Source organism: Macadamia integrifolia, chromosome 7, assembly GCF_013358625.1.
Source record: "Macadamia integrifolia cultivar HAES 741 chromosome 7, SCU_Mint_v3, whole genome shotgun sequence".
Lineage (NCBI taxonomy): Eukaryota > Viridiplantae > Streptophyta > Magnoliopsida > Proteales > Proteaceae > Macadamia > Macadamia integrifolia.
In genome coordinates, this window is record NC_056563.1 from 16335079 (window position 1) to 16354810 (window position 19732).

General features: G+C 35.9%; 2 protein-coding genes and 1 long non-coding RNA gene across 4 annotated transcripts; 1 reads left to right on the forward strand and 2 right to left on the reverse strand.

Moving 5' to 3' along the window:
* Positions 1-2227: 2227 nt before the first annotated feature.
* On the reverse strand, positions 2228-2996 carry LOC122083775. Its single transcript, XM_042651665.1, has 2 exons — positions 2750-2996; positions 2228-2588 (listed from the first exon to the last, which is right to left on the reverse strand). Exons 1-2 carry the CDS (start codon positions 2943-2945, stop codon positions 2320-2322), a joined length of 465 nt encoding a protein of 154 aa, XP_042507599.1. The 5' UTR covers positions 2946-2996; the 3' UTR covers positions 2228-2319.
* A 5824-nt stretch (positions 2997-8820) lies between these two features.
* Positions 8821-14459, reverse strand: LOC122083301 (peptidyl-prolyl cis-trans isomerase CYP40-like). Of its 2 annotated transcripts, XM_042651059.1 has the most exons (9): positions 14044-14451; positions 13261-13761; positions 12986-13073; positions 12832-12884; positions 11956-12060; positions 10789-10864; positions 9751-9788; positions 9592-9665; positions 8821-9130 (listed from the first exon to the last, which is right to left on the reverse strand). In XM_042651059.1, exons 1-8 carry the CDS (start codon positions 14212-14214, stop codon positions 9612-9614), a joined length of 1086 nt encoding a protein of 361 aa, XP_042506993.1. In that variant the 5' UTR covers positions 14215-14451; the 3' UTR covers positions 8821-9130; positions 9592-9611. The 2 variants fall into 2 exon arrangements, 1 of the variants encoding a protein (XP_042506993.1); XR_006141616.1 differs by lacking the exons at positions 8821-9130; positions 9592-9665 and having other exon boundaries at positions 9761-9788; positions 11956-12011; positions 14044-14459.
* Positions 14460-16133: 1674 nt separating this feature from the next.
* LOC122083894 lies at positions 16134-19270 on the forward strand. Its single transcript, XR_006141748.1, has 2 exons — positions 16134-16669; positions 18970-19270. It is a non-coding gene; the product is annotated as an uncharacterized LOC122083894 (long non-coding RNA).
* Positions 19271-19732: the final 462 nt, after the last annotated feature.

The window sequence follows — 19732 nt, forward strand, 5'->3', positions numbered from 1 at the left end:
GAACACCACCGAAACTAAGGGGAGCATTGGGCTGGAGGTTGCGACGTGTTTGATTCCTTGCAAAGTCAGTTCCGTTGAAGCCAGACTCCCATCTCCTCAAGATTGGATGCGGATCTTTATCTCTCTGTCTCCCACAATATGTTATGTTCTGATTGGGGGAGAGGACTGTAATGAAATGCAAACATGTCTTAAGCTTTGAGATGCACACCGGGTGTTTGATAAAATAGCTGAACCAACAGATTTTGAGACCAAGTCAGTACTGAAGACCAACTCGAGGTTAACTCGTTGAACTCTGTCAAGAATAGAAGATGCATGTTTGATAAAATAGCTGAACCACTAGGAGAAGGTTATAACACAAGCAATCATACTCAATTTTTTTTTTTTAGGTTGGTAAATATTATATTGAAAATTTACATCATCTTTTACCTCCTAGAAAACAAATATTGGAAAAATTTTCAATATGTAAAAGTTTACATAAAAACAAATGGAGCCTATGCTTTTTTTTTGGTAGAAGTAAGTTTCACTATGCTATTGTAAGCTATGATTTTACAGGAATCTATTGGTATCAAAGGCCGAAAGCATTGTGCAAGGTTTGCTCCAAACAATGGCAAAAACATTTAGGCTAGTAGAGGTATGGATGCATGGATGATAGTGATGAACCATCTTCTTGGTTAATGCAAAAGAACCAGAAGGATGGTTGACGTATGAATCTTTTTGATATTCCATTGAGAAATATATCTATATCTGTAAATATATTTAAAATGGATGTATGCATAAGTTTTAAGGCAAAAAATATGATTTCTGTAATTACTAGGGTAGCTAATATGGGTAGGGTAAGTGGGATATCTACATCTATTGAAGAAAATGTAAACATGTTTTTTATTTTTTTCTCTTAATTTTTTTTTCTATTATAATATATATATATCACAAAACATGATATTTTTTTATTAAATCCCTTTGATTGATTAGAAAGAGAAATAAGAATATAATTTGACAAATACAATTAACAAATATAGTACAGATTTTAAGTAGATCAGGATCACATTTTTTTAATGGAATTTTCTTTCACTTACATGGAGGGGAGAATTTTTTTAATCCATGGGTTCTGACGGTTGGATGAAACTCCTAAAATAGTTCTAAGAGCCACCTTTCGAACTTCATACAATAGGGCATAGGGAATAATGATACTAGGTGGGATATTCTCTTCACCCACCATGAAATCACTTTCACTTCTCTTCGTTTTATTGCAATCAGATGGAAACATAGTTGCTCCACTTTCTTGGGAAAAGATTTGATTGACCAAATTAAGTAAAACTAACTGTATTTTCATATCATGCATTCAAGAATCGGTATTAGATCAGTCAAATTGGCCGGTTCATGTTGATATTGGCAAACGCCGTATTGATTCATGGCCGATCATATGTCGGTGTTAGTATGAACCAAGGGCAAAATGATAGAAACCCAATTTATTAAAGAAAACCAGAGGTAATCCTTCTGATATGATACTATTCCGATCGATATCTGATGTACTATTTCAAACGGTAGCAGCCAAGATACTGAGTACTAAATCCTTATTTGAGATTAAAAAGACAGATTGAAAGAAAATAAGGCTCACACAGAATTATATCAAACAAAAAATTTTATATATGTGTAAATAAACAACACTACTTAGAATTTAGATTTTTTTTTTGGAACATCAAAGGCAACCTTAGTAGTGAGGCATATGCGTCTTAATGAGAATTGGAATATTGCTCCAAGTTCATAAATCGTAGATTTAATTTGAGAGAAACTGGAGTGTCTGAGATTTTGACTTTCTTGTTGTTTTTTTATCTCTTTCTTCCTCTGTAAATGGAAATACTAAATGTGGAGGGTTGAAGTAAATGATGAGCTTGTTTTTGAGCCGTTCAAGTATGCTAAGGTGTTAATTTTGAAATATTTTTATTTTTCAATTCCATTTTGATGACCATCAGCCAAAAAAAAGAAGAAGAAGAATAAGAAAGATAAGAGTAGAGTACTAGAAAAACAATTTTAAGTAGAAACTAATAGTAACTCCCCAAAAAACAAATCTCGCTTATTCTTAGTGGCCTTGAAAAGTACTTAAATAGAAATAAAACAGGATTAAAAAAAAAAAAAAAAAAAAGCCGTGCACAGGGCTCTCGCTACTGCTGGGTCTGGGTGAGGCAAACGTAGGTAGAGCTAGAAATTAACAAATAAAATATATTAGAGAGAGATGAAAAATTGCACTGCATCTTCCCTGGCAAGTCTATATTTATAGGCCAAAGCTCCATCTCCATGAAAAAAGAGCAATAAGAGCGTCCATCAACCATGAGTATTACGGCAATGAGGAATGGGGAAGAAGGCGAACTTCATCCTACCAACATCACAATGGAAGCCATTAAGCTGGCCACAAGCAAAAAAGTATGGTTTCCACATCTTGATCACAAACTTTAAGCCCTCTCCACCTCCGTCGGTCACATTCCCTACCATCTTCGCTCTTCTCAGGTCGCATTTCAGGAAGCTCCAGAATTCATGTAGCATGTATACGCTGTGAGGGAAGGTTGTGCTGTTTGGTGGAGCATACTTGAACACTGTATAACATTCATATATTATATAGAATCAAATATATGGGATTCCACCATCTATGGGATATCAAATCACAAGTCACTAATAGTGATGTAACTTAAAATTACCATGACATACATGAAAAATAATGGAACATGGCTGATTGATGTTGAGTTAAAATACTAACCAAGAGTGTCGTTCAGGTAGAAGGGTCCATTCTGAAAAGCCCAATCAGTATAGTTGAAGCCAAAACGCCAGCCTTCGGAGCCTCCGACGACAATTGTCTTGGCCATAGTACTCACTGCCAACATGGAGGCAGTTGCCACCAGTACATAGATGATCAACCCTTGGCCATAACCAAGCTTGTTTCTCATGAAACTCATCTTCGCAATTGAAACCTTGGATATGTCCTTTCTTTCTATGCCTTGATCCTCTTTTCCTTCTACGGTGTATCTGTTGCGTTGTGAGTAAACATGATCAGATGGTGCAGCATTTATATAGAAGAAGAGGCAACAGGCTACATGGTAGTGTTGCTGCAACTTGCAGAAGAAAGGAATTAGAACTTTATTTTCTTCTCTTAGTTAATTGGGTAGGTAGGGAAAGAGAAGGCCTTCTCTCTCTCTCTCTCTCTCTCTCTCTCTCTCTCTCTCTCTCTCTGTTTGACTAATGGGAAAGAGAAGGGTCTGCTCTTTTCTTGCGAGAAGTGAAAGTGATTTGCGTGTTTCTCTGGTATACCCCTTTTTTTTTTTTTATAAAGAAAAACAAACACTATTAGCTGAAAATATTAGGTACATCCGTCCCAATGATTTATATACATCATTTCCTTCATATACAACGGTAAGCCCATCTATCTAACGAAAGGACCACGTTCTGGGATGATTTGAAACATAAATCTAAATGTTGCCATTGTTTATATATAGCCAAAAAAATAGGAGCCATACTTAAATGGCCAAAGATTGGAGGAAAGGCCAATAGTTAGTCTAGTCCAGCTTCCTCTTCTTGATAAGATGGAACTGAGTAAATCACATATAACTAAGGCTAATCATGCATCTACGTAGAGATGATGCTAATTTTAAGATTTATTATCGAATATAATTTATAGATTTTATATTTTCAGATTATTTAGTGAGCTCTGTTCCACTTGACTTTTGGGGCATATTTTCTTTCTTTTATGTTCGTCTAAATAGGGATTGTGGTTGTTATTTTCTATATTTTACATTTTCTTTTTTCTTTATGCAATATATTTACTTATAAAAGAAAAAAATCAATATGATAGTCGATATTTAGAACGTTTTTGGTATGATACAGTTGATCAAGAGTCGATATTAAAATTGTATCATGTTGAGAAAATTTAGTCTGGTTTGATTTTGGCTTGGTATAGATTTGATATATTTTTCATTCGGTATAAATACAATAGTTTCAAAACAATATATATTTTTGCTATTTTCTTCCTTCTATGTATATATAATTTGTAATTTGATATTCGATACATACCGAACGATTTTGTCTTACATACCAATATCGTATTTTACCAAGAAAAAAATCATTTTATTATATCAAAATAGTACCGAATCTTCTTGGGTATGATAATTCGATATGATTTTAATATTGATACTGTATTGATACTCTTTAGGCTACCACATCCTCCTAATGGAAATGGTACGTAGATGAGGGGAAGAATGCAATGTCATAAGTGTAATTTCATAGATTAAATGGACAGGTATAATGTTTAGGTAAATCTCCATTTCAGAGAATTAGAGGGCAAGTGATGGTTAGTGAGTGCTCCATTAAGGATATTTTATCATGAAGAGCAGACTATGGGTTGGTGGTAGTTTTCTCTTGTCCTCCCAATATTTCTTTGTTCTCCGTAGACTTTGCTGAGCTCTTAAAAAAAACGAAAGACTAGGGAATGCATAGAGAGAAGAGAACTGTTTAGATCATGCCGGAGCTATAATAAAGTGGGCTGTTGGTGAAGACTGAAGACTGAAGACTGAAGACTGCAGAGGATAACTCCTAGCATGTTTATTACTGGAGATCAGAGTTTGACTTCAGGAGCCACAAGTAATATTTGCGTCATTATCAAGGACAATTTCGTGAGCATGAGATCAGGACCGAGTTGTTGGTCAGCTTTAAAGCTGTGTTTGGTTGCCAAAAAAATGTAAGGATATAAAAAAAGAAAAAAAAAATTTTTAATTTTAAATATAAAAAGAGCGACAAACATAAGGCAATCATTAGATATTATGAAGAAAAAAAATTATTGATTTATATATTTATCTATGTTTCTTAAATTCTTTTTTTCTTTTCATTAATTTCTTCGCAACCAAACATAATATAGTCAAAGTTTTAGACTCTCAGGTCTATACTTTGACCAAATTTCACAGTTTATGCTCCTCCACCTTTGATTATGAGAGGCTTTATTTGCCTTTTTTTTCTTTCTTACAAAATTACTCAGATCTACAAAATAAAAAATTTAGAAGAGAAGAATCTCATCTGATTGTGTGGCCCTACACCTGTGTGAGGGGCAATGAAGGAGTACACAAGGGCATCAACAAGAGGTGGGTATTTTGTATGTTATATGGGATGAGCCAAATTCGCCCGCTAAGTCTGGCATAGGTACCACCCAACTTGATAATATTTTTTTTCCCAAAAATTAATTATAAACCAAGTAGACTTGACTTCGTTTTGCATTTACGTTTTTTATGTCTTGAATCAGTTCCTATTTCTTAGGCTCACTTAAAGGGACTTGGATCCTCTATGGTGTAACAGTACATATAGCGTGCATCCAATGTCCATAAATGTCTTGGATTGCGTGTGACGGTCTTGAACTACGTGCCTAAGCATTTCTAATCATTAGATGCGTGCTAGATGCATTGTTGAGCCACAAAGGAGTTCAATCCCACTTAAAACTACAACTTCGAATAAAGAACAATGTTTACTTTATCCATTAAAAATAAATAAATAAATAAACCTACCACAAGAAGAACAATCTAGACCAGATGGTGATCAGTGCGGCTCAGCATCATGAAAGCCTACACTGCAACAGGATCAAAATTGAATTCAAATGTATGCACATATCATCCATGTTCAGGCCTAAAGCTAGTCACAATGGAATGGTTGAATCATTTTCTTTATTTATAAATATATTATTCAATTCTTCACGTTAGTATATTTGCTACAGTTTTGTTATATTTCTAGGATTGAATTCCCCCCCCCCCCCCCCGCCTCACTCACAGTAATAGAGAACTCCCATCATTGAGCTTCAATGAGTGTGTGCAAATAGTGAATGGCATTACAAGGCTTCAACATATAAGGGACTAGCTAGTAATTATATATGAAGGTAGATTCTATGGTGAATCTTTCATCCTGGGTGAAGTAAGATTTTCCCCAGATTTTTAAATATCGTGAAGAATTTTAATAACCTCCTCAAGTTGAGAGAGGAATCCATTTTCAAAGATTTTTATACTATGTTTGATGAGAATTTGTGATTTCCTGATCCAAGTTCCAACACCCACCAATCAACCATACTTAGTTATATGCTTAGAAGTAAAGGTGTCAACCAGTCAATGTCTACAGGCCCGAATCGGTCACAAAAGTTTTAAGGCCTCACACCATTTCCACCTATTTAGGTAATCAAGCCTCATAGGCCATAGCTTGGATGCTTTTCTATACGATCAGTTACCTCCTTACGGTCCATAATCGGGTTTCTAGCATGCCAAGTGACCATTCATGTTGACATAGACCTTTAAAGGCTAGAATCGAGCTAATTAACTCGATTATCAATTGGTCATAGTATTCAGTCAAGCGACCGTCGCCTTGCACTAGGAACGTTTGATTTTTAGTGAGCCAGTGCTTGAATTCAAAACATTTAATAATCGATTAGGCTAGTCTCAGGCTTCAACCAATCAATTAGGCTAGTCTCAAGCTTCAACCAATCGATTTACGTCAGGTAATCCGATATGGGCCAATTTTTGACATCCCCTACTGAGAAGTATAATTTGATCTGAAATTTAGAGAAAAATAAATCAAAATTCAGGATGATTTTACACAAATATTGAATATAATTTATTGAAATGCATCTAAATCTATAAATTCCTATAACATATAAAAGAAGAGTAGTGAATTATATTTAATTATACAAGGCAAGGATTACAAAGGTACCCCCATAGCACCATGTCAACTGTTAGCCGTAATATTCATAAATACTTCATGTATCCATTCTTTTCTTGTATTGGGTTTCCTTGTTTGTATACTGCCATATTATGCCATATAGATGTCAACATTCTTCTGTACAATGGCTGTAATGACCCAATAGAGTATCTTATCAAGATCTAGCCCAATTCTCCTGGACATCGATAAATTTGCTTATGGCTAACTATGTCTCGACAGGAAACCACAATGAAGTCAGTGTGAGGGCATTCCTTCATGGGATAAGCAAAGCCAAACATGCCGCTTGGAGAATCAAGGAAGTATGGAGCGATGATCCAATTCTAGGAACTCTATTACAATCCCCTAAACCCCTCTCATGGCCCCTAAGTACCATCCCCTCACTTTAAGATGTATACAACTTAGCTACTAAAGTGTGTTTTAAATTACAGCCAAACGATGAAAGTGTGAAATATGTAAATTATTGGGCGACTACTACTACCATCACCCGTAATTCCCTAAGTTGTATGTTTGAACATGGTCAACTTTTGTGATTAATAGTATCTTTTCTCATTAAAAAAATAATAAAAATAAAATAAAATAAGCTCTTTCTCTCAGGTTGGGCTTATTGCATTATCATCCATAGGAATTGTGTCTTATTGTCCGCTAATTATGTATTGAAAGAAGTATTAACAGAAGAAACTTTTGAGGCAAGTGCAATAGCACTATATCTTGCATTGAAGCAATGCTAATGAGACCCATTATTTTTTTCTGGATGCAGTACCACACCGTGGCATTAGAGCATAACCCCCCCTCCCCCTCTTTTTAACATACCCCTCTAACCCAATTTTGGCTCAGCTTAATAACGACGTGGTACTTCTTATGATTTGTCTAGCCCATAAAGCTATGAACAATTTGGTTAACATTAACATCTCTCACTCAGAACATTGATGTTGTAAATTATTAATCTAATCTTTCCTTTTTGTCCTACAAAAAAAAAAAAAAGCACTCTCTCCCTCTATTCTGTAAAGTGTTTTTTAAGAAAAGTAGACAAAGCTGGACTAAGGCTCTCTTTAGTTTGATTTCTATTTGACTTATTTCTATTTTATAAGTGGTTGGAATAATTTAAAGCACTTATTTCTATTTATAATAAATTAGAATAAATCACAAATTACTCTCTACCTATTTGTGATTTGTGGCAACAAATCATTTATGATGATTTTTGCACTACTTTAAATGAGCACATGTGCTAAACTACTCAAAATCAAAAGTAAATAAGTAATTTCAGTATTTTTATACTTTTCCAATAAAAAAAAACCCCAAATCTTATATCTCTCCTTAGATACTCAAAGCTAAAGGTGAAACTTGAAACCTATTTTCTCATTATATAATCTATTTTATAAATAGTAACCAAATGAAAACTATTTGTGATCCATTATTTATTCACTGTGTTAATCTGCTGTAAGTTTTCCTTTTTATTTCAAATAAAAAAAAATAAAAATAGAAATCATAACAAAGAGAGCCCAAGTTGAAGGAAACTTTTAAGCTTGATGGCTCAAATTTTTCTAGATGACAAGGCCCGCCCCATGCTAAGTATCAAGTGGGGTTCGACATGAACCTTGTTAGAATAGTAAACCTTAATCAACTTCCGCCGAGTATAATTCCCAAGAAGAAAAGAAAAAACATGTAAGTTATACTCTGAAAACCAGGGAAGAAAGGCAGAAGCAAGAGTCGAAGACAGTTTAGTGCAGACCACCTCATACAGACCATTGTGCACAAATGAGAAGCTAACCCAGGAATTGCATTTTCTGATTGGAAAGTCTTGGTAACCAAAGCCTTCAGGAACAAAAATCTGCTGCGCCATGAAGCTGTAATAGCATTGACAAGAGTGAAAGAACTATATAATTACAAACCAACCAACAAAGGAACATGATAGACAAGGGAGAAAATGGTTAACAAGGCAGTACATGAAAATTCAAAGGCGAGGAAGAGGGAATGCAGAACTACAAAAACTACCACAACCCGATGTGATATCCGCAGGACCACAATAGATTTGTGGGCAACCGGATAACTGCAATTCCAAAAATAAAGACAATAAAAAGAAGAAACCATCCATTTAAGACCAATTAAGATTATTTCTTTATATGAAACATCTCAAGATTGTTTGAACGATTGCAAATGATTTCATCATATAGCAATCCAGTTTCTGCCAATGATAAAGTCCTGAAATTCTAAAAATGTCAAAATTATCGAACAAAAATTGACCGAAGCTCGCCCTGTATCTTTGTATTCAAAGATCCAAAGTTCAGGTGCTTTACTTCACCATGTCTCAAGACCTGGTACAATTAGAACAACTTAGCCTTATGCCAACTAAATAGGGTCGGCTACATGGATCCCCTCCAATCAGCTTTGTTCGAGGTCATACCTGGCACAATAAAAATGGAGGAAAAAAGTTAGCAGGCAGTTATGTATATTATAAGATTCAAATATTAACGGCAACCTATAAATCTCATGACCATATTGCAAATAAAGTGAGGTCCTAGTGTTTAAGGGTTACACCACCTAGGAGATATCTGCGGCACAGATCCAGTTTTTGAAACTTCTCAATAGTAAAAAAATATAACTTTTTTGTTGGGTAGAATAAGTACAAACTATAAGTGGTTGTTACAATTATGTGAGGATAACATCTGGAAAACCCCTGGATTGACGTAGAGGAAAAATTGAATTTCAATAACCAATGTTTGCCCCAGCTAATTGAAGCTTGGAAGAGTGTAAACCTAAACCACTGAATTGACCCTTGAAGAAATGATATGTTTGAAGGTGAAAGCATGTCTCATATCAAGTAACAAGGAAGAAATCCCAATTACTAAAGAACAACCAACATACCCCATGGAACTGCACGAAATCTATTGAAACATTTTGGAATAAGCCTTTCTTTCCTGATCACGTCTATCAGCAATCTGAAATTCATTCACCAAAATTTCATAACAAAGTTATAATCACATACAAAACCAAAATACTTAAAAATGGGTGCAATTCACCAACCTTCTTTTTCACAACTGCAAGCTCTTTTTTTATTCCACCTGAAAGACAGACACAAACAGAAATAAAGAGCTGATTCTATACAGGAATATTCAACATGAAAGAGTATAAATTTAATTGTTCATTGACCCATTTGCCAAAATAATGAGCACACAAGTGTTGGTATCCACTGAAAAAGGTTTTTCCAACATACAACCTGATTGAAAATTATACAGGCTTACACAGAATATAGAAATTTAGGTGACTAATAATTACAGACACTGTGTCTAACACAGCAGAATAATGAGGTGGTGAAAATTAATAATGGAGCTTTTGCAAAGCGATTCTTTTAGGTATCGAGCTCAATCATAAATAAATGAAGAATAGAGGATGATGTTACATACAGAATTAAAATATGATGGATGAAGTGAAGAGGTGTGTCTGTCTGGAGCATTGTGTAATAGACGTATTCCTTTAAAACTTAAAGGAATATTTTATAGGACAATCATACGACCGCCTATGATGTATGGTGTAGAATATTGGGCTCTAGGAAGGATAAAGTAAGGACTGAACACATTAGAGCTCATTAAGGAGTACCTCCAATATATGATAAGCTACGAGAAAGTTGTTTGAGGTGGCGTGGCCATGTACAACGGAGGCCTTTAGATGTTCCAATACAGAGGAGTGATTTGATTTAGATTAAAAGAACTAAAAGAGTCAAAGGCAGTAGACTTAAAATGACCCTAAGAGAAAAGGTGAGGAAATAAATGCATTGCTTGAGCCTTGTATCAAGTATGGCTTTGAATAAAACTGACTGGAGGTAAGATCTATGTAGCCGACCACATTTAGTTGGGATAAGGCTGAGTTGAGTTGACACAGAGGAACTTAAAAAATTTATGTGTTCCACTGTGTTTTGGCCAACTGATGGTCTTGTGATTCCAGCATTTTGGAAACCAAGTATGAATCCAGATAGGCAGATCATCGACCACCGAAGTTCATGTTATTTCACTACTTTGAGAGTGTTTTAATAGAAAGAATGTAAATTGTTGATAATTCACTAACCATCATTGGGCTCTAGCTCTAATGCCTTCTTGAAGCTCTCCACTGCAGCATCCACATCATTAAGTGCCATATATGCCTGAAACATCCATAAAACCATTAGGCATCACAAACTTCGCCACTGAATAATCAAAGTAGTTTCCCACCAAAAATAAAGAATAATCAAAGTAGTGCAATATAATTGCTTAAGAGAACATTTCCGTTATTTGCACATAAAGCATAGTTATCAAGGCAAGAAGGCAACCAAGGCAATGGAGGATGGTAAAAAAGGAAGGCGACACCAACAAGGCAACGCCTTGTCACCTAGGCATCGCCTGGTCGACTGAGGCACCAGTCCAGGCTGAGCCGCCTTGTCACTAGGCAACACCTTGATAACTATTACATAAACTCAAGCAAGCCCCAAGAAGGGGAAATTTTAACAAATGAACTGCCACATGTATAGAATACATCACAGAATCAAGCTAAGATGAGTTGGTCATAATAGTACATACTGTACTAGATCCTAGCCATCCATTGTAACAAAAAGATATGACTGATCACCACAATGGGAAATCTGTAAGGCAACTCAAAGCTAGAGCTCTACATAATTTTTGCATACTACATAATGATTCCTCAGTTTTAATGGAACAGCACTGCTAAGACCTCAAAGACTGATGTTCCAAGCCATCAACCGAGAAGCTAGTTAAGCAATAAAAGTACTTGAGAGCAAGCAATATTCATTCAAAAGAGAAATGATGAACCAGGTCACAAGTGATTCAGATTTCACCATTCCTAACAAAAATTAATCTAAGTTGCAACACTGCCAAATTCAATCCTATAGATAAAAGCTTTAGAAAAAACAGGTTCAACATTAGGATGACATTGGCGGAATTGAATCTACTAGTGCAGCCCAAGGATGGCAGCCTCAGCTGTAAAGCCTCAAACTAAGAAAACAATCCCCCAGACAAAGGATTCCAGTAAAACAGACTAGTCTGACTATCCTCACGAGGATTCCATCATGACTCCATTGCCAAAATCTTTCCAAATTGAAAACAAGAAAATACAGCTCAGCAGTATATAAAAACAAGACTTGTAAGGATGAAAATAGCCATAATCTCAGTTACAAAATATATTAAATATAAAGGCATGCGCATGCACTTCAAAAGCAACATACTAATGAAAGGTACCAACCTGCCCTTGACGAAACAAGGCTTTCACATTGTTCTCCCCATCACGCATCGCAAAGTCTGTATCCAACAATGCTCCTTTTAAATCCCCTAATTTCAATTTACAAGCCTAAGGCAAGCATTTTGCGTATAAAAAGGTTAGACAAAGAGGAGCAACCATTAAAATGAGAATCAGATTAATATCCTGTTACCAACTAGTAAATAAGCCCAAATAAGGAAGATGCAGTGGGAGAAGATTAGCAGAATATACCCACAAAAGTGGACACGACATAAAACAACTGTGAAAGATATTTTACACAATTCAAATTCTTTTTGTCCACAATTTTGAGGCATTTACTTAATGGTAAATAATGATAAATCCTACGCTTTTAGCATGTATTTTCCTTTTAATCACCACAGCAATCAGCAGGCCTTTCGTAATGTCCAATTAATATATGTATGTCTTCATTTTCATTTCCACATTAGCATCCCCACCCCCACCCCAAAAAAAATAAAGAGAATACTCAGCTCTAAAATTGTTGTTTACTATTCAAAATATTCATACATTTTGCAGACATTAAAAGGATCCAGAAATTCCACAGATGAAATGAAAGGTAGTGAGTAAGAGAATTGACCCTATGTTCCCTTTATACAATTACCAATGCACTCATCTTGCTCCACTCGGATAACCAAAAGAAGCCATAAATCTACATTACCTGAATAATATTTATGTTTCTTCTTTAAATATTTTGCAGTCGACAAGTTAATTTCACGAACACATAATAACATACACAACTTTCAAGGGACTAGATAGATAAAGATTGATTTTAGTGGCAGTTTTTTTTCAATATTGACTAGAAGTGTTCAAAACTTTCATTTCCAGGAGGGGAAAAATGCTTACAGAACTATTTGTAAATATCTGGGACTTTGTTTTCCTCAAATATGAACTCTTCTCTGCACAATTATGAAAAATGCAAATCAGACCCAAACTGAGAAATGGTAACATGGTGGAGAGATAATTAAGAAACATCACTCCAATAAACAAATCTTTTCACCCTCATCAATGTCTTCTTTCTCCCAGCAAACATCCAAGTAGCGCAAAGCCTTCCAGTACTTCCTACAAGCCATTTTGTAGTCTTGTTTCTGTATGCAGTAGTGAATGTTACACAAGAACGTGGACCAAAAAAATGTGTTTCTTATATAAGATGAACTGACCATAGAAGGTGCATAACCTTTGCAAATAAGAGATAACTCAGGGTGTAATTAATTATTCATAGGACATGATTAGTGAAATGTATGAAGGAATGAATAATTATGAAGCACATAATACCTTGTAGTACTCATTTCCAATATTTTTGGCAGAATCTACAGCCTTTATCCACCAAACTATCTCATTAGGCTTGTCATCAAGGTCAGCTGGCCAGTCAGGATAAGTATCACCATCTTTAAAAAAATCAGAAATCCCATCATCTTCCCCTTCAGGAATTTCCCCACAATCCGCGATGACAACATCAACGGTGGGAAAATCACCTTCACCAGTAGTAACATGCTCGATTGAACGAACCACTCCCATGCCTTTAATTACCTTTCCAAATACAACATGCTTCCCATCAAGATGGGAGGTACGAGTGGTTGTTATAAAGAACTGAGATCCATTAGTGTTTGGACCAGCATTGGCCATCGATAGCATTCCTTTTCTCTCATGTTTCAATTCAAAATTCTCATCTTCAAACTTCAAATCATAAATGGATTCCCCACCAGTGCCATCCCCTGCAGATATATCTCCACCTTGTATCATAAAACCTTTCATAATGCGATGAAAACGGACACCCTGAAATACATATTGAACTATTAATGAACTGAATAAAACAAACTTTACAAACACAATAAAAATAGAGGGAAAAAAAAAAAACAGCGATACCCAGATGCTAGATTCTTTCACTGAGTTTGTTAAGAAACTACCCTTCGAAGAAAGAACTACCAAATGGGCTTCACCCCATCAAACAATCCAAGCAATCAATAATTGGGAAAAAAAAACAGAGATACCCTTTAACCCATTTTATATTTAGTTTATAGGAAAGGGAAACGACTGTACAAAGAGAGAAGCAAAGACCTTGTAATGAAGAGGAACACCAGTTTCGGGACCAATGCCCTTCTCTCCAGTACAGAGAGCCCTGAAATTCTCCGCAGTCCGGGGCACCACATCGCTGTAAAGTTCCACCACAATCCTCCCTTCAAGCTCCTCTCCTATGCTAATGTCCAAAAAGCACCGTGGATTCACCATCCCCTTCTCCCTTCCTGCTTCTTCTTCTAAGTCTCCTCTCCTCTCCTCTATTATTGTTTCTTCTCCTCTATTATTGTTTGATAGATAGAAATGGGGAAAACCCTAAATCCCGCTTTTCTTTTGAAAATGAAAGTTGAAACGCTTGGAGTTACCCTTACCCACTCCCGCAGTAGTACAGCAACCACTGCAATTTTCAATTCAAACGATCTCTATACTACGGCATTCTTACTACAATACGCTGGGGAGTACTGTGCACGAAGTGACTTATGGGTGTCGCCAAGGGTTATAACCGCTAGACACTTGGGTGGGTGGGTTGGTTTCGTCACCTCCTCTACCTAATAGTAATATTTTATAGGCACCGTATTTAATCGTTGTACTATGTGCACTGTGCCCACGCTTGTTGTAGGTGTGTCATTTACCATCGTATTGTTTTTCACACTACTTCGCACTGATTAGATGATTGATGCCTGCTTCGTGCCTTTCATCTATTGAGATTTCCATGGTTGTCAAAGACATAAAAGACATAAAGATCTTCCAAGCAAAGTTTGATTTTTGCTGTTTCCATCATGTATACAAGGCAAAGAATGTTTTAACTCATATTATTTCTAAATGGATGGTTGATTACCCTTATTAGGTTTTTTGGGTATCCTCATTTCCTGAGAATTTGGTAAATATTGTTCTGCAGTTGCTGCCTCTTGGGGCTCGTTAGATTTTGCCCCTTTGAGAGGGGCTTATTGCAACAAAAAAAAAAAAAAAAACTATATTTCAGACTTTCAATTAATAAAAAAAAGAAAAATACATTGTTTTAGTTTTGGATTTACAAAACTATCCAAAACACTGTTCGTCCTTCAACTAAGGAATATATATATATATATTTTTTAGTTTTACTCCCTACCTCCTTTCTCCCACCCGCTCCTGTTCCCTTCTTCTTCTTTCTACCACCCCAGCTACCATGCCCCTACACTCCCCCACCCCTGTTGCACCTAACAACTTGGGCCCTTTTTTCCATTGTCAATTCCTTGTGGGGGTACGTTTGCGTGCCAGGCATAGTCATGACTAATCACCCATGGGAGCGAGTAGTTTTGTAAGAGAAAAACTTGATTTTTGTTAATTGAGTGGATACTTTTGCAAATTGTAGGTGCAAGGGAGTGTTGGGTAGGATTTTAAGGATGCAAATCGTTTTCAACCACTGCAATCCCCTCATCACAAGCCCCCAAACCTACAATCACCTCACAGCCCACATCTTCCAATTTAAAAATAAAAAATAAAAAAGGACAATGCTTTGTTAGTCACCTGACCGAACTATTTACACACCCTTACGCTAGACCGATAAAGTTTCTCATCCCTATCTTTCTTTTTTGGGTGACGATAGAGAGGATTATTTGAACAAGCGGTATAGGGAGTACACAAATGAATTGTGGTAAAATAATATCATACGTTAGAGGGCAATGAGGTCATCTCATATGAAGGGAGAGATATGGCATAAAAGGTGCTAGTGTAGCCCACCCTAGCGGTTCAGAGAACTGTTTTCCTGTATAATGCAGACTTTGTTCATATTAAAACTTTGAATCAAATATGGACATATGGTATAGTCTCCATCAATATAAAAATGGTGGGATTCGTAGAAATTGAAATCACAAAGAAGAAAACAGATATATCCATAGATTTATAACAATCCCTGGTCAAGTATCGACTACTTGTCATGTAAAAAATTAAGTAATTATCTATGATGTCTTTTAAATTCTTATAATTATTTATATTTTTTAAATTAATTATATATATTCTAACTTATAAAGTATTAAATGTTTTATCATATGTGGAATGTAAATTATGAAATAAAACATATTAGCTGTTCCAAAGAATAAAACATTACTTAAATATAGTACGAAGTCAAACTCCCATTTTACATTCCTAATCAGAGATTCAAGACTCAAGAGTCGAGACTCATGAGCTAAGCCCCAAGGACAAGATGGGTTTTAGCAGCCGAGTGAACATTGAAATTGCGCCAAAACAACGTCCTCTCTTCGGGCGTTCTACTTGAAATGGCCTTGGGATATCCATCAAAACCCGAATAAAACTTCTAATCCCTGCGAGTTCAAAGTCCCCTGGCCTTTCAAGTCTCTGCAAACTCTCGGATTTCTAGCTACAATTCTCTTCAATTCAGCTTATAATACTCCAAACCCCTCTTTCAAATCCTTAAAGCACATCCATTTCGATGTCGGAACCAAACACTTGCCTTCCAATGTCGGCATCGACGGGAAAAACACCAATTCGTCGACGAAGAACAAGGAGAAGCTGAGCATCGAGCCCTAGCTTGAGGCCTCGAATTCTACTCTCCCAAGTGTGGACTTTGTAATCTGTGCTTAATCTCGTCATGGAGATATAGAGACAAGGAATTCGGAGTGGCTTAACATTGTCGTAGCGGTTGCAGAGATTGACAAATGATTACTTTAAGGTCTGTAGTATTTCTCCTTGATTATACCTTTTTTTCTTTTTTTGGAGTCAACCAAGTTCGATCTTTTTTGCTTGCGTTAGAGTTTGGGACTTCCACAATATTGAAGATTGAATTTGATTTTGTAATGTAGGAGTTATGAAGTAGGGTTTTTGATGCCACCTACCTTTTGTATGGGACTCTCTTTCCTGTTTTTAACTTTTTATTTTTGAACTATTTTTGTGGATGATATTTCATATCTATTGCATCTGGACTCGAACAGGGTAAAGAATCTGTATGCTCTTTTCCTCTTTGTTTCTGGATTGTCATTTAAACAACTGTAACAAGTTCTCTATCCTTTACTAGGAAAGGGTTTTTATAGTCTGGCAAAACTAGAGACTTCTCTAGTATAACACCAATATTTTGCCTCAAAGATTGGATTGAGCTGAAATTTTGTGGACAGATAGACCCGTAGGTTTTCATCCAAAATGAAGCTGGCCAAATAGAAAAATAAAGCTCTAAAAATCCAGAGAAAAAAATGAAGCTTTTCTAAGAAGGGTTAGATGGCTGAAAAAAATACAGGGTATATGCCAATACATGGGAATGTGAATGATTGGATTTGAATCTGAAATTTGGCATATGCCAAATCTAATAATTTCCTAGGTATCCATGGTCAGAATTGCCATATCACCTTTCCATGTGGAAAAACATGCTGTTGGACTAGATAAACTCTTGTGGGACTAGAATTTTTTTTCTTCTGTCTTATCATCCATGTACTTTGTTTCCGAAATACATGTTGATACCATGCTGGTGGAAGGGGTATTTTACATATATTGGCTGTCATTACTTGTATGAGAAGTTACATGTTTAATTATGTGTTATTTTTGAGTTGTTACGCAGAGTTATGGCCAACTGGTTCGTCATGTTCACAAGTGGGATATGTGATTGAATCCTTTTGATTTGGAGGGAATCCCTTATCAATTTTTATGGTGTAGTGAGAAAGTCTAAGTTACCTCTGCTACATGCCTACACATGGAGTACAAATGTCTATCAAGTGACTTTGCACAGTATTTATATATTGGGCTCTGCTGTGTATCATTGGATGCAACTTGGGGAATGATACTTTCTCTGAAGGGAACAAACTTGTTATGTTTCAGATGCCTTATTTCCCTCTCCCTTGGCATTTTAATAAGACATTTGCTGACATAGCTGAGGTAAAGAAAAGAAAGGAAAAACCTGTTATTACCAAATGAAGTAAATGGGTGGGAAGTTTCAATGTCCAAGATAACTTGCACAGAAGAAAGACCTTGTTAAATTTGTAAGTTCCAGTTGAAGCGGTTAAAGCCAATTTTAGGCATCTAGAAATGGCCAAAGCTGATACAATTCCGTCATTGCGTAGGTCAAAGTAGGATTTGCAAGTGGAACAATCATGCATAAACTGTTGTGCTTGAATCCAGTTATATAGAAACAGGATTGGATGTCCATGCTGAACCAAGACCCGCTTCCTGAGGTGGAATAATCTCAAAAATGATGTAGGGTAGTGCTAAAATCAGAGAAAAGGAGACCCACAGGTTCTTGTCAAAACATTTGGATTTGATGGTTAGATTGTGGAGGCCCTGTTGGATTTACATGACCTGTTCCAGTAGGTTTAGCATTCAGACTGAAATCTCTAAGTGCTTATGCTCAAACACTTTAAGATACTATTTTACAGATATCAAGTGTATCCATTGGAACTTTAGAGGTCAACCATGCTGACATACACAATCTGATCATAACACTCATCTTACAGAAATGTTCAAGTTAACATTCTCCAAACTTATAGTGGTCAACCATCATGGTAGCCATCTCCAATCCAATCATGATACTAATCCACTGAATCCTTTGACAAATGACAATAATTACCCGCCATTACCGTAGGAAATGTCATACTCATTGGTGCTCAAACTGTTTTGATTAGAAATTAATGAGGCTATGTCAAAGGATTCATTTGTGCTTGAACCACTTGCCTTGGCTGTAGTTGGTCCATCATGCTTTCTTTCAGCTCTTCTGCTGATGTCAGTCCATAAGAACTGCTGATAATGCTCTTAAAAGGTAGTGAACAAGCATCAACAATGGTAGGCATGTATATACATGGAAATCCATTATAATAATATAACCAGTGCATTCAAAAATTTACTCATGAGATGCTCTTTCTTACCTTTTTCAAGGAGTGATGTTGGCCAAGGGATCTGAGTTTTCTGCACATTCTCTCCTACATTTAGTTAAAGAAAACGAGTTCCTAGTTGATTTGATTTGGTTTTGTAATGTGTTTCTTGTCCTTGCAGCTCCTCTATTATGACATCTGTTATGTGGCTTGTTTTGTGCTCCTAGACAAATATGGGAGAGCTTTGGCGAAAACAGGTGAAGGCAGGCTATTGGTCCTATGGTTAGAAGTGAAGTGAAGGGAAATGAAATTATAATAGCAAAATATAAACTTGTCTACTAATGTTTGCCAACAATGATTTTGTAACTAATTCAAAAAGTTACTTAGTATGTAAGGCATCACCATGCCTAGTGAAGTATATTACTTCATTATTTGACACTTGGCAGTACGTGTGTTAGTCCAAGTGATGGAGAATCCCACATACATTCAATGGTCAAATTTTAGTCCAAAGTAAGCACGTAAGGTTGCTCGAACTCTTGAATCAAAATTTTAGTAAAATTACTAAAATACCATCAAATGGAAATGAATTTAAAATATCTTTTATAAGGGAAAAATAACCCTACCCAATAGTGTTTTGTATGAATCAAAATTTTAGTAAAATTACTAAAATACCATCAAATGGAGATGAATTTAAATACTTTATTTTATTTTATTTTTAAAAAACCCTACCCAATAGTGTTGCGTAAGAAATGTCCATGTCCCGGCTCTACTTTACCATGTGTCTGGGTATATGTAACACCAGTAGGTAGCTTTTTTTTTTTTTTTTAATTCTAGCTACTTCCTCTACTCATTTTAAGCTAAAATTTTGGCAATGAGATGCTTGGCTGATCCTTTATTACATTGATTAACCCATTTACTGTCATGTGATCAGTAGTGAAACATTA

Coding starts and splice junctions, on each gene's coding strand:
- LOC122083301 (XM_042651059.1), bottom strand. CDS start 14,214: ATGGTGAATCCACGGTGCTTTTTGGACATTAGCATAGGAGAGGAGCTT. Junction 10,865..11,955: donor CCTTGTTTCGTCAAGGGCAG/GTTGGTACCTTT, acceptor TGGATGTTTCAG/GCATATATGGCACTTAATGA. Junction 9,666..9,750: donor TTGCAGTTGTGAAAAAGAAG/GTTGGTGAATTG, acceptor AATGAATTTCAG/ATTGCTGATAGACGTGATCA.
- LOC122083775 (XM_042651665.1), bottom strand. CDS start 2,945: ATGAGTTTCATGAGAAACAAGCTTGGTTATGGCCAAGGGTTGATCATC. Junction 2,589..2,749: donor CTACCTGAACGACACTCTTG/GTTAGTATTTTA, acceptor AATGTTATACAG/TGTTCAAGTATGCTCCACCA.